Here is a 14,158-nt window from a genome sequence, read left to right on the forward strand (position 1 = left end):
GTTGCACCACAGACTATACAGGAGTTGGCAAATGCTTTAGTCCAGGTCTAGAAGGAGATCCTTCAGCATACCATCCACCAGCTCATCAGGTGCATACACAGGAGTTGTAGGGAGGTCATACAGGTACGTAGAACCCCCCACACACACTGCTGGGCCTCCTTTTGACTTGTTTTAGGGACATCAAAGTCGGATCAGCCTGAAGTGTGAATTTCCACTTTAATTTTGAGTGCGACTCAAATCCAGACCTCATGGGTTGATACATTTGATTTCCATTGGTCATTTTTGTGTGATTTTGTTGTCAGCACATTCAACTATGTAAAAAACAAAGTCTTTAGTAAGAATCTTTGATTCATTCGGATCTAAGATGTCTTATTTTTGTGTTCCATTTATTTTTTGAGCCGTGGATTTATTTGTGCCATCCGCCTCATCTGTTTTTATACTTTGTACAGCCCCTTGAGCCTCCTTGGCTGGTGGCAGGGATGTGCTTTATAAATCATCTAACTAACTGGCCGACTGACTATACATGAACCAAGATGACAACAATGCTCTCGTCCATTGACTGACTCACCTTAGCAGTGAGGGAGGAACTCCTGTTGCTGGCAGATGAAGGTCCAGGGTCTGGAGGTGGCTGCTGGTGTGCCACCTTTGTAGGACAGAGAAGTTGTCAAACCCAAGAGACAAAACTAGAAACAAACTAACTGAAACAATTAACAGCCAGTTTAACCCTGACAGAGACTGACAGAAGCTGATGATATCAGTGTCTGACCTTTGCTGTGAAAGTGAAACAAAAGCAGAGAATGATTAACTTGTGTTTTGACCTCTTTGTCTTTCATGAAGACAAGAACAAAATAATAGATTGTTTCCTCCTCACCGGCGCCAGCAACAGGACTGATCTGACAGCAGTCAATAGACTTACTAATAATCAGGACCTAGGTGAAAATGATCATTTATGGCATTTTTTGTGGGACTGGGAAAACTAAATATAGATGAACAGAAACATCATCAGATGTCATTGAGGTCGTTTTCCTGCCTGTGCAACACAGACCGAGTCATGTGGACAATCTTGTGTTCTAATCTGAACTGTCAAAGCCTTGAGCTTTTATTTACAACACGACACCAGGAAGACATGCAGAGGTGCAGATAGTGAGGGGAGCAGTACGTCTGCAACCCTAACCCTAACACACAACATGCCTAACCCTAAACCTAGAAGTCATTATTATTTATGCAGTACTGAAAAAACAGGTTAATTAAAGTGCTCACATAGATGCATGCTTGGTCTGATGTCAGAAGCAGGTTAAAGGGGTGACGCTTGTCTGATTTGGCGGTGGGAGATTTTCCTACAGTGAAGCCAGAGACCACCACCACATCCTGCAGAAAAACACAAGACAAACAACAGACTTAAAAACAACAAGGAATTACTGCTGTGACAAATACATATCTGTCCTCCCAGAAGGCGGACAGACTGAAGCAGCAGATGTTGCATCCTTGGAGACGCTAAGCAAGACATCACAACAAGACTCAGATAATAATCTGGTGTGAAAAGTGAAGATAGTGTTGTGTTTGGCCTGTCAGCGTCCACTCAGGGCTGATAACAAGACAGCAGATCATCTGAATCATCATCATCTTGCAGAGATAAACATCCTTAAGGATGTCTGATCCACTGCCGAGCGCTGCAGCTGCTCGGGCTGCGCTGACTTCCTGGGCTGTGAGTTCTCAGAGAACGGAACCAGAAGCCTAGTGAGACGCTGCTAAGGAGGATTATCGCTGAAGTATTGCCCTCCTGTGACACTAACACACTCAACTCGGCCTTCACCTTCACCCAGAGGCACAGGTGTGTCGGTGTGTGTCACCCAAGTCCGAGTTAACTCAGCAAATAATCCTCAGCCGCATGTATACTTTTGTTCTCCAGGCTCTTCTGTTTACATGTGGTTACCCTGGCAACAACTTGTGCAGATAAACACTAAATGAAGTCATGTAAAGGGACATTTTAGTCTAACTGATCAACATGGAACTAAAAATACAACAGAAAGCCCTGTAAAAGGCACATTTAAGATTCACTCTTAAACAAAATAAGAAGGTGAAGAAGCCTCATCTTTGTGCAGGGTAGTGATTGTGACATCATTAAAAATATAATAAGCTCCAGTCTGCAGTTTGACAAGGGTGAAAAGGATGTGAAGAGCAAACAGAATTTTGTTGCTGCACAAAATGGACAGAACAGCATATTTGTACAAAACCAGTCTAAAGACCTTCTAGGGCTCCAGGGTCGGACTGTAGACTGATCCGACTTCCAGAACAGTGCTGAAACAGTTTCTCAATTCAAAACCATTACATTATAAAACATCCTCAAGGCAAAGCAAACTGTTTCACCTTCCACAGAAACAAACCAAAACGATCCCTTAAACCCACGGGACAGCCCACCACTGAGTGGAGACCTATCCTACAGGGTGGGGTATAACCACATTATTAACCCTGGAAGAACCACTGATGCGTTCCTGAATGGAACTGGATTTACTGAAGAAACTACCCATCTGTATATGAGACCAGCGCCAGACAGAAAATATAAATCCAATATGGAGGATCAGTCTATGGACCTTACAGGTGTTAACATGATCTTTCTGCAGGACCAGGTCCTGTTGGACATACATGTGAGTTTCTCAGCTGTTACGAGGAACTCAACCGAGATCAAAATCTCATCACAAATGACTTTGATCAACTGGCATAATTTTATGCAAAATGGAGCAAAAGCAAAAAAAAGAAGGATTTCCAGATGAAAACACCAGCGTTACGACCCCGCTCGTGGGATCACTACATAAGGAGGAGGTCTGGACATTGTGTGAGTTAAGAGTATTTTTACTCCAAAAGGCCTCAACTGCAACATGAGCATGAGCAATCAAGGTGATCTCCCTGAAGCTGCACCAAACAGGATTCTATCCTGCAACCACAGGTGCAGCCACTCTGGCTGTGTGCAATCAGGGACTGCACACAGCCAGGCCAACTGAATAGAGGCCTGCTAGAAAGCTAGAGCTGGATGAGGCCCTGGTCTCCATGATGGTGAAGGATACACAGCCCTTCACCATTGTGGAGGATGTTGGATTCCGAACATTTGTGTCCAAACTAGATCCCAATTGTGTTTTTTCACACAAGGCAGGTATGTACGGTGGCATGCATATTATAAATGAGTATGTTACACTATTTAGCTGTATATATATTACTTTCCCTTTAGGCTCTGAAGGCCATGGTGGAGGTCAGATATGAATCAGCTAAAGAGAAGGCTAAGGCTCAAGTGGAAAAGTGGCAGCTATAAACCTTACTTCTGACATGTGGACTTCTATCAACATGGATGTCTACCTTGCTGTAACCTGCCATTTTGTAGACGACAAAACCAAACTAGGTTCAGTGCTGTTGGGTGTGCAGGCATTCCCCCAATCGCACACTGCTGTAAATATAGCTCGTGTGAAAGCTTCCCTGATGGAGGATTGGGGAATCACTAGCAAGGAGGCATACATGGTCAATGATAGGGATGAGCCAATGCTAGCATTGGAAATACTTGCGGATTCTGGCAAAAATGAGGGTATTTGGATTGGCGAGTACTTATTTTTAAACATGAACCGATACCACGTAAACGGGATCTTCCCCTGCCAAACTCCACAAGACAGAGACAAAGGAAGAGACGCAATCTTGCTAGGCAGAGTGGGACCCGCTGCACACGAGGCATTGTTTTGCTAGCGCTTAGCATTAGCAGTATGTCAGCAATTTGGTGTTTCTTTTCTTTAGAAAACCCTACTAGCAGGACGGCTACATGCCTAATATGCCACGCAGAAGTTTCCAGGGGAGGTGTGAATGCTGCCAAATTCAACATGAGCAACCTTATTAAGCACTTGGGCTGTCAGCACATAAAGAGCATGGAGAATGTATTGCCTTAAAGGAGAAGCGAAGCGAACCACAGCAACAACAAACACTGTTAAACGCCTTTAAGAGCCGCAAGAAATATACCCAAGACAGCAAGAAGGCCACTGCAATAACGGACAAAGTTTTAGAATTTATTGTCCTGGATGACCAGCCGCTGTCCGTTGTAGAAAACGTTGGCTTTCGCCGCCTCGTTGAACACTTGGAGCCACGTTACTCTTTGCCAGGACGGAAGCTCATCGCTGAGACTATATGAAACCATGAGTCAGCATATTTCACACAAGCAAAAATACTTTGCTGCAATAAGTTTTACAACAGACATTTGGACCTCAGATGTGTCACCTATGTCTTTACTGAGTTTGACGGCACACTGGGACCAAAGAGCAGTGCTACATGCTAATGAGATTCGTGGTTCTCAAACAGGAAAAGCAATTGCCAAAGCTAATCAGGGAATGCTGGAAAAATGGAAAATACCAAAGTCCTGTGTGCACGTTGTCTTGCGTGATAATGCAAGCAACATGAAAAAGCCATGGAAGCAATGAATATAAAAAGTTTAGGGTGCTTTTCACACAGTCTCATGTTGGTGATGAAGGAAGGGTTGCTGTCCCAGAGAAGCGTAATTGATGCCCTGGCGAATGGTAGGAAGATTGTTTCCCACTTTAAGCACTCACCAACTGTCACTAAACACCTGGAGGGTATTCAGAAGGAGCTAATAGTTCCAACTAAGCATTTGCAACCAGATGTGTCCACAAGGTGGAACAGCACCTACATGGTTGAAAGTTTATTGGAGCAAAAGAGGTCCATTTCAGCATATGGAGCTGACCACGAACTACCAGCCACCCTGACAGCTAATCTGTGGTCCTTGCTGGAGAAGACTATTACTGTTTTGGAACCATTTGAGGAGCTGGCAAGACATCTGAGTTCTTCCACCTCATCTGCTGCTGAAGTCATCTCATCTGTCAGCATAGTAAAATGCCTTCTTTCGAGAAAACAAGAACGACACTGGCATCAAAACTATGAAAAGTACAGTCCTTGAGGCTGTCAATAAGCGATTCTGCACCATTGAGGAAGAGCTATTGTATGCAGTTGCAACTCTTTTGGATCCACGTTTCAAAGACAGATAAATCATCTTTAAATAATTAATAAGTATTTCTTTAAAAAACAATTCAATAACGTTAAATAAATATCATGAATTTATAAACAATTAGCAAGCTTTTATTGTTGACTTAATTTACTACATTTACATATTTATTGTAATGAATTACTGATTAATTGACATTAATAAAATAACTGTATAGCAGAACAAATGGTTACTATTCTTTTAACATTCTTGTCACAAAAAAGTTCTTTTTGTTAAATAATTTCTGCTTGTCATTTTAGGTTCTTCACAGTTTCAAAGTGCATTATGCGTGCAAAGGAGATGCTACTGCAAAAAATGGAGAAAATGCAGTCACCAAGCAAGTCCACCACAGCTGAGGAGTCAGAGCCCATGCCAGAAAACCCTCACAAAACTCCTCGGATGGAGGAACAACCAAGCAGCAGTGGCAGACAGAGAAACTTGAAGGTCTTGTTTGATGAAATCCTTCAGGAACTGGATGTACAAGGTGGGGCAAGCAATGCAACCACACTAGTCCAACTGAAGACTTGTTTGTCAGAGTCAACCATTTCTCAGTCGAACAACCCGTACCTATACTGGGAGGTTAACCAAGTTCGGTTTCCCACCCTGGCTGCAGCCAAGTTCCTCTCTGCTCCTATTACCAGTGTGGACAGTGAGAAACTTTTTAGTGTAGCCACCAACATTGTGGTTCCACAGTCGTCCCCAGAACAGAACCAGCCATTTTTATTTAGTTGTTGAGCCTTTTCAGGTCCCTGCTTCTGATGCTGCTACCCCAACAGACGATGGCTGAAGAGATTACACTCTCAACAACAGACATGTAGAAGATCTGCAGCATCTTGCTACAGACATTGAAGGACCTAAGCATCCTCAAGAAGTGCAGTCTGCTGTGCCCCTTCTTGTAAACGGCTTCGCTGTTCTTTCTCCAGTCCAGTCTGTTGTCCAGGTTAACTCCAAGGTATTTGTATTCCTCACCACCTCCACTTCTTCTCCCATGATGGAAACAGTGTTTGACTCCACCCTGTTTCTTCTGAAGTCTAAAATCATCTCCTTTGTTTTGTTCATGTTCAAGGTCAGATGATTGTTTCCACACCATGCCACAAAGCGCTCCACCAGCTCTCTGTACTCAGCTTCATGTCCATCTCTGATACACCCGACAACTGCAGAGTCATCTGAGTATTTCTGTAGATGACAGGTCTCTGATTTGTACTGGAAGTCTGAGGTGTACAGGGTGAAAAGGAATGGTGAGAGTACAGTCCCCTGTGGTGCTCCAATGTTACTGATCGTCGGGTTAATGTGCAGTTCTTCAGCCTCACAAACTGTGGTCTGTTTGTCAGGTAGTCTTTAATCCAGGCAATAGTTGAGGTCCCCACCTGTGTCTTCTGGAGTTTCTGGCAAAGTACATCAGGCTGGATTGTGTTAAATGCACTGGAGAAATTAAAGAACATGACCATGACAGTGCTGCCTGCTTTGTCCAGAAGACAGTGGATTGGTTGAAGCAGCTGGATGATGGCATCTTCAACTCCAACTCCATGGCGATAAACAAACTGCAGCGGGTCCTGATATGTCCTAGTTTGCTTGTTCAGGTGGACCAACAGGAGTCTCTCCAGGACCTTCATGATGTGGGTTGTCAGGGCAACCGGTCTGTAGTCGTCACTGACTGATGGGCGAGTTTTCTTTGGAACTGGAACAAGGCAGGATGTCTTCCACAGGACTGGAACCTTCTCCTGGGCAAGGCTGAGGTTGAAGAGGTGCTGCAGAATCCCACAGAGCTGCTCTGCACAGGGCTTCAGTACTCTGGGGCTGACACCATCTGGACCTGCAGCCTTGTTCCTGTTCAGTCTCTCCAGCTGCCTCTTCACCTGACTTCTAGAGACAGAAAGGTGGGAGGGGGAGGGAAATGGGGCAGCAGCATCTCCTGACTTGGTTGAAGACAGATTTATAGAACTAGAAGAGTCCATGACTGTGTTAGACGACAAAAGAGCTGGCGTGTGACAGGAAAATGTTGGATCAGAGGAGGAAGGGATGTCTGATTGGCTGGGGACAGGCGAGGAGGATGCTGGGTTTGTTCCTGAACTTGAAGAACTTGTTCAGTTCATTGGCTGTGTCCAGGCTGCCATCTGTGCAATCCTTCCCCTGCTTGAAGCCTGTGATCTTCTTCATCCCTGACCAGACATCTCTGATATTGTTCCTCTGTAGGGCTTCTTCAGCGTCCTGTGAGCATTTTCTCACAGTTCTTCTTGTCACAGGTTGCCTCTGAACAAGTGGTTTGTATTCTGAGCAGAGAAAAACAAGATTGTGATCTGATTGTCCCAGAGGAGGTCTTGCTTTGGACATGTATACATTCTTTACATTTGCATAACACAAATCCAATGTCTTTTTTTCTCTGGTGGAGCAGCTGACAAACTGTTGAAATGTTGGAAGTGTGGCAGAGAGCGAGTTATGATTAAAATCACCAGATATAGCCACAAATGCATTGGGGTGCTGGGTTTGTAGCTTAGCGACAATGGAACTGATGGCATCACATGCACTTTCAGCAATGGCTGAAGGTGGAATATAAACGGATGCCAGGACAACACTTGTGAACTCTCTTGGCAAATAATATGGGCGACAACTTACTGCCAAGAGTTCAACATCTGAGCTGCAGAGACGACATTTCACTGAAACAAGACATGGATGGCACCATCTGATTTTGACAAACACTGCCACTCCACCTCCTTTTCTTTTTCCGCTCCTTTTCAGATCTCTGTCTGCTCATACAGTCAGGAATCCTGGCAGAGAGATGCTGAAATCTGGGATATGGTCCTGCAGCCACGTCTCAGTGAAACACATAACACTGCACTGACGATACTCTGGCTGAGTACTTGAAAGGGCTTGGAGTTCATCCATCTTGTTGGCCAGTGATCTCACATTGCCCATTATGATCGATGGAAGAGAGGGTTTGAATTTCCTCTTTCTTTGTCTCTGTTTTGCTCCCGCTCTGCACCCACACTTCTTGCGTTTTAGCTCATTTGGGATTTGTGGCTTCAGCTGAGGTATTATTTCAGCCTTTTCAATGTTAATCATCTGCTCCCGATTGTAAACCAGCTTGTTGCCATGGTTACACATCATAACAAATGCTCAAAAAGTGCAAAAAATAGCACTAAAAATCCTCTAAGCTTCACAGCACCAGAAACAGAAAAGTAAAATGTCCAAAAAATACCATTTTTCTTGAGAAACTAGAAGAAAAAGGTCCAAAAAAAGGCAAAACTTACTTATAGTCAACAGAGCTACTCCAATATGCAGCCACCCAGAGCAGCGTAGTTCTGGAACTTTGATAGGCCATTCAATGACAGTAACAAAAATATACACCCAAATCTATAATAAAACCAAAACCTTTGAATTATAAATTCAATAGACCTCTTTATAAAACAATACTGTTATCGGATTAGTACTTAGTATCGGCAAATACCTATACCCCACGTATAGAAATCGGTATCGGACAGAAAAAACTGGTATCGGAACATCTCTAGTCACTGATGGTGCTCCAAATATGGTTGCCCGTGTGAAAGAGCTGAAGCTTCGCCACCGTATTTGCATTGCCCACATGCTGAACCTGACTGTGAGGAAGGCCCTTGACCAGAACCCTGAGCTCTGACATTCGGGCCAAAGCAAGAAAGGTGGTCGGCTACTTTAGGAGCAGCACCACTGCAAAGGTAAGCACTTGCACTTTAGTCCAATTAATTCTACTAGTTTTTTCTTAGTGGTGTGATATAATGACTTATTCATTTGTACCTTTAAAGGAGAAACTTGCACAAGTGCAGCATCATCTGGGAATGAACAACTTAATGCTAATACAAGAAGTGGAGACCAGATGGAACAGCACTTATTTGATGCTACAACGTTTGGTGGAGCTAAGGGAGCCTGTAGGAGCAGCATTAGCTGGCCTGCAACATGACATCCCCTTTTTAACATCAGATGAGTTTACTCTTGTTGTAGGGTGCATGTCTTGTCTCCATTTTATGATAAGACTGTGGAGCTATCAGCAGAGGAAAATGTGTCTGCCTCCAAAGTGATCCCCCTAATGAAAATGCTGGAGCAAGCACTTCAGGAGGAAGTAACAAAGCCAGCACCTCCAGTTGCACTGGAAATGGGAGAGTGGCTCATCAGGCAACTCAGAGAGAAGCTTCACAATCTGCATTCAATGAGCATCCTGTCACTTGCCACCCTCCTGGACCCCCGGTTTAAGGTGATAGGATTTTTCAGCCAAACAGAAGCATCTGAAGCAATAAAGCGACTGACGTCTGAGTCCTCTATCATCCGTTCAACGCAAAGCAGAGGAAATCCCACAGGCTTCCACTTCTAATGATGTGACAGGGGCTAATGTACCATTTTGAAATCAATTATTCGTATTAAAACACTGAGTAACATGAAATGTGTTTTCCTTTTCAGGAAGCAAACTGTGGCATCGTTAGACACCAGTGTCCAGGAGGCCAACAAGAGTCAAAACGTGACCGCAAATGCCACTGCGGAGGTCCACCTGTCAGAGCCAAACAACAGGCTGGAAAAAACCCTGGAGCATTGGGGAAAGTAAAGATATCGGTTTCCCAATTTGAACCGTTTGGCACTTTTGTTTTTGTGCACGCCAGCATCTTCTGCCCCCTGTGAAAGGGTGTTTTCAAAGGCTGGTGAAGTTGTGTCAAAAAAAGGAATAGCTTATACCCTAAAACTGATGAGAAACTGCTATTTTTTAATAAAAATGAATGAAGTCTCTGTTCTGTAGGCAACATTTTGTTCAAGTTACACAAGCACTTGTGAGAGAAAAACATTATTACACAACCTGCTTTAACATGAAACTTCCATTTTTGGGATAATTTACGGAGAATATCCAAAAATATGCATTTTCTCGTTTGTAATGTTGTGCGTAGAAACCTATTTTTTAATTTATCTTTGGTACTCATTCATTTCCAAATGCTGTTGCAAATGTAATCTAACACACATTAAGTGGCTTAGATCTACAGCTGCCTGTGGTTATAAACTTGGCCAGCAGGAGGTTTGTGTGCACACAAGGCATCATGAGACGAACCCATTCTTGAACCAATTGGCCAAAGTGGTATGATGCCTCGTGGGACTTCCTCTCACCATCACTAAATAAGAGTATTCTTTCTTTAAAGTCAGCCTCTAAAAAGCCTCACCAACTGCCACACAGGCAGGAGCTATCAAGGGGATCTCCCTGAAGCTGCACCAAGCAGGCTTTTATCCTGCACCCACAGGTGCAGCCACTCAGTGCAATCAGGGACTGCACAAAGCCAGGCCAACTGAATAGAGGGGCGTAACAAGCAGGATCTGTTTGTGATGGGCTGTGCTCCTTTTAATCAGAGAAACAGAGGAATCTTTTAGTCCTGGCCTGAAGCTGAGACTACTTGAGCTCTGTGTGAATTTCCAAACGCGTTCTCTTGTAGAAGGATGGAAAGAGACAACAAACACACCGTCAGGGTTTGTAACCACTTAGCATAACACAAAGAAGTAAAAAATAAACTCAATCTGTAAATTAGATTCCGCAGCCAGACACCATGTATGTCATCTTCATTTCAATCAACACTTCATCACAACAGCGTGTGGCACTGGAATCCAGCGAGAGAAGCTGCAGCTAAAGGTGTGGTTCAGGAAAACTCCCAGAGTCAGCCCAACAGCCAAGAGAGAGACATGATTTTCCTTTGTCACAGACCCTAGAAACTAGTCAGGTGGTCCTATACGGACATCAGTAAAAACACACCAATTACATTTAAGCAGTCATTTTGCAACAATGTTTAAGCCTGCATGATAGGAAAGATGTAATGTTAGTAACCTAAAATGATTAAGTTTTTCTTTTTCCTAAGGGTAGCGACCTCGAATATATCGGTTTGTATCGGTACCAGAAATTAAGAGTTAGACAATATCAGTGTATCAGATATCAGTAAAAAGAAACACAAAATCAAATGGCCTCAGTTAAAACAGTTTGCCTTTCAGTAGCTTATAATAATAATAATAATAATAATAATAATAATAATAATAATAGTATTCATCATCAGTTGTCACGCTGTGCTTCAAAGCCCCTTCAGCCTAAACTAACTGTGACTTCATCCCACAGATTTGGATTAAGAGCTGAACAAACCTCCAGACTGACACTGTGACTGAAGTCCTTGGCCAGCACTCCATACAGGAAGGTGTTGATGGAGGAGTTCTCAGAGACCGCATCTTCTAAAAAACAAAATCTAATATCAAAACCAGACAAAGAAGCAGCAGAAAGGTATTTAAATGTAATGATAAATGAACACAGCAAGTTGCTTGAACAGCTAGTACCTTGGATGACGGTTTTAAGCACGAAGCTGCCAGGTGCAGTTTTTGAGAGTGGTCCTTTAAAAAGAACTTTTCCCTGTAAAAAATATTCAAATTAATACTGGGAGTTCCACGCTGTTAAAAATGTCATCTGAATCTAATCAGGGGATTTGTAATTAATTAATCTATATTAATCACATTTTTATCGTTCAATAATATGGGCCACCAAAGCTATTTTAATTAAAAATAATGAGGCACAGAAACTATAAACGTGACATTATTTTGTAAACTCAAGCTCTTTAACTTTCAACAAAACAAAAAACTTACAAAATATATTTCAATTCAAAACAGGAAAAATATACTTCAGATGTACATTAACTTACCAGTGAGTTTTGTAGCAACCTCTGGTATTTATACATATTGAACCTGCAACCTTCCGATGAGTGGACAACCCGCTCTACCTCCCGAGCTACTGCTACCCCTATTACAATCACGTACTGTGAACATCAAAACATCTGTTTTTTGCTTTCATTGTTGCACAAAAGTTAGAATATTAAGAAATTAGTTTATCTCGCGTTTGTAAGCATCTCTAAAGCTCCCTCAAAAAAAGAGTTCAGAGACGATCTCTGAAAACGTAACGTTGGTTATATGGACCTGGTTTGGCATGTTGAGCAGAAAAACGTCCTCAGTAAAATACGCTGGGTGACAGTCTCGTCTGTTAATAGCTTGTTTACGCCAGTTCCCGTAATACTTCCAAACACAGGACATCTCCTGTGATTCAGTTTCAACAGTTTTCCCTCTGCAGTTTCAGCTGTTTCTCCCATTTATTAAAAAGGTCTGGTCTGAAAGCAACCTCTCTCTCTCCCTCCCAATGGTGCAGTAGCGCACCGGGGTGGGTCAGACCCGCGCCCTAACCCAAACCCACAGGAGAACAACCAAGCAGCGACAACAGAGCTTCAGGGACACCAGTTGCAAACCTGAGGGTGACCACACTATTAGTTTGGCTTTTAGAAACTCATCTCTGCTACGTTCTGATCAAATGCATCCAAAACAAGTTTGAAATGAACAGATTGATGCTTCTGACAGGAAAGATCATTGTACCTGCACTCAAAAGCCAAACTTAAATCTATGCCAAATAAAAATAAACTGAAGCAAATCTAGCACCACAGCAGCACCAGAGCTAATTTACAGTGGGTATGGAAAGTATTCAGACCCCCGTCAATTAGGGATGCTCCGATCTGATCATGTGATCAGAAATCGGGCCCGATCATGTGTTTTTGAAAGGATCGGAATCGGGAGAAATAAATCAGATTTAACCTTTTAAAACAACAAACACAACTTTTTAAATTCCTCCTGAGGTAGAGATTTTCATATTGAATAAAATTGATTTCGTTTTTATTTCAATACATTCCTCTAGATCAATAATATTTGTTTCTTGTATGGAAACAACAGTAATGTCTCACAATTGATGGCAGGCAAGAACTCAGACACCAAGTGCCACTGTTAGCAAGCCTGCTAACACAGAGCTAACGTGTCTCCTCAGGAGCTAAAACATCTGCAGCTTGATGGTATTTTAAACCACACAGCAAAGGCAGCACTACAGACACTTGTAAGGTGTGCACACTGGGCTTTCAACATGCTGGAAAGGACAGCTACGTGATTCGCTGCCTTCAAACAGTTGCTTTCGCCGTCGGCTTTTCCCTTTGGGCATCAACAAAGCAAATCACCGGTCTCCATGAAAAAAATGTGATCGGAACATCCCTACCATCAAAATTCATCATCATCATCATCTTTATTTATAGAGCCCCTTACATGCATAAGGCATGCCACCAAAGTGCTGCACAGTAACAAATTAAAACTCATAAAATCACCAAAGACAATTAAAACCAACAAGTAAAAACAGTAAAATTGTGTAAAAGATCAACAACATCTAACCCAGAAATTTAAAAGCCAAACCATAAAAGTGGGTCTTCAGCCTTGTTTTAAAAACTGCTACTGATGGAGAAAGCCTTACAAATAGGGGAAGTGCGTTCCACAGTGTTGGTCCTGCTACGAAGAACGCCCTATCCCCTCTCGTCTTTAGTCGAGCTCAAGGAGCCACCAGCAGCGACCGGCTCTCGGAGCAGAGCATTCGAGCAGGGACATAAGGCTGCACCAACTCCATCAAATAAGCTGGAGCCAGTTCATACAAAGCCTTAAAACCATTAAAAGGAGTTTAAAACCAATTACCCAGGTCAAGCCACCTTTGAAGCAGAAACAGCGGCAGAAGCGCCTGACCTGGGTTACAGAGAAGCAGCACTGAACTGTTGCTCAGTGGTCCAAAGTACTTTTTTCAGATGAAAGCAAATTTTGCATGTCATTCAGAAATCAAGGTGCCAGAGTCTGGAGGAAGACTGGGCAGAGGGAAATGGCAAAATGCCTGAAGTCCAGTGTCAAGTACCCGCAGTCAGTGATGGTCTGGGGTGCCATGTCAGCTGCTGGTGTTGGTCCACTGTGTTTTATCAAGGGCAGGGTCAATGCAGCTAGCTATCAGGAGATTTGGAGCACTTCATGCTTCCATCTGCTGAAAAGCTTTATGGAGATGAAGATTTCATTTTTTAGCACTACCTGCACCTGCTCACAGTGCCAAAACCACTGGTAAATGGTTTACTGACCATGGTATTACTGTGCTCAATTGGCCTGCCAACTCTCCTGACCTGAACCCAATAGAGAATCTGTGGGATATTGTGAAGACAAAGTCGAGAGACACAAGACCCAACACTCTGGATGAGCTTAAGGCCGCTATCGAAGCATCCTGGGCCTCCATAACACCTCAGCAGTGCCACAGGCTGATTGCCTCCA

General features: G+C 43.2%; 1 protein-coding gene across 5 annotated transcripts in view; it reads right to left on the reverse strand.

Moving 5' to 3' along the window:
* pot1 (protection of telomeres 1 homolog) overlaps positions 1–14,158 on the reverse strand; it is a 93,847-nt gene that overhangs the window by 65,978 nt on the left and 13,711 nt on the right. For 2 of the 5 annotated variants that reach the window (XM_015965653.3, XM_054746528.2), the window contains 4 exons: positions 11,342–11,414; positions 11,154–11,239; positions 1,261–1,368; positions 569–643 (listed from right to left, as the gene is read on the reverse strand). In XM_015965653.3, the coding sequence (XP_015821139.1) occupies positions 569–643; positions 1,261–1,368; positions 11,154–11,239; positions 11,342–11,414 (342 nt within the window). The remainder of the gene's footprint in view (positions 1–568; positions 644–1,260; positions 1,369–11,153; positions 11,240–11,341; positions 11,415–14,158) is intronic. The other 3 variants (XM_054746531.2, XM_054746530.2, XM_054746529.2) reach the window with 2 other exon arrangements.

Source organism: Nothobranchius furzeri, chromosome 14, assembly GCF_043380555.1.
Source record: "Nothobranchius furzeri strain GRZ-AD chromosome 14, NfurGRZ-RIMD1, whole genome shotgun sequence".
Lineage (NCBI taxonomy): Eukaryota > Metazoa > Chordata > Actinopteri > Cyprinodontiformes > Nothobranchiidae > Nothobranchius > Nothobranchius furzeri.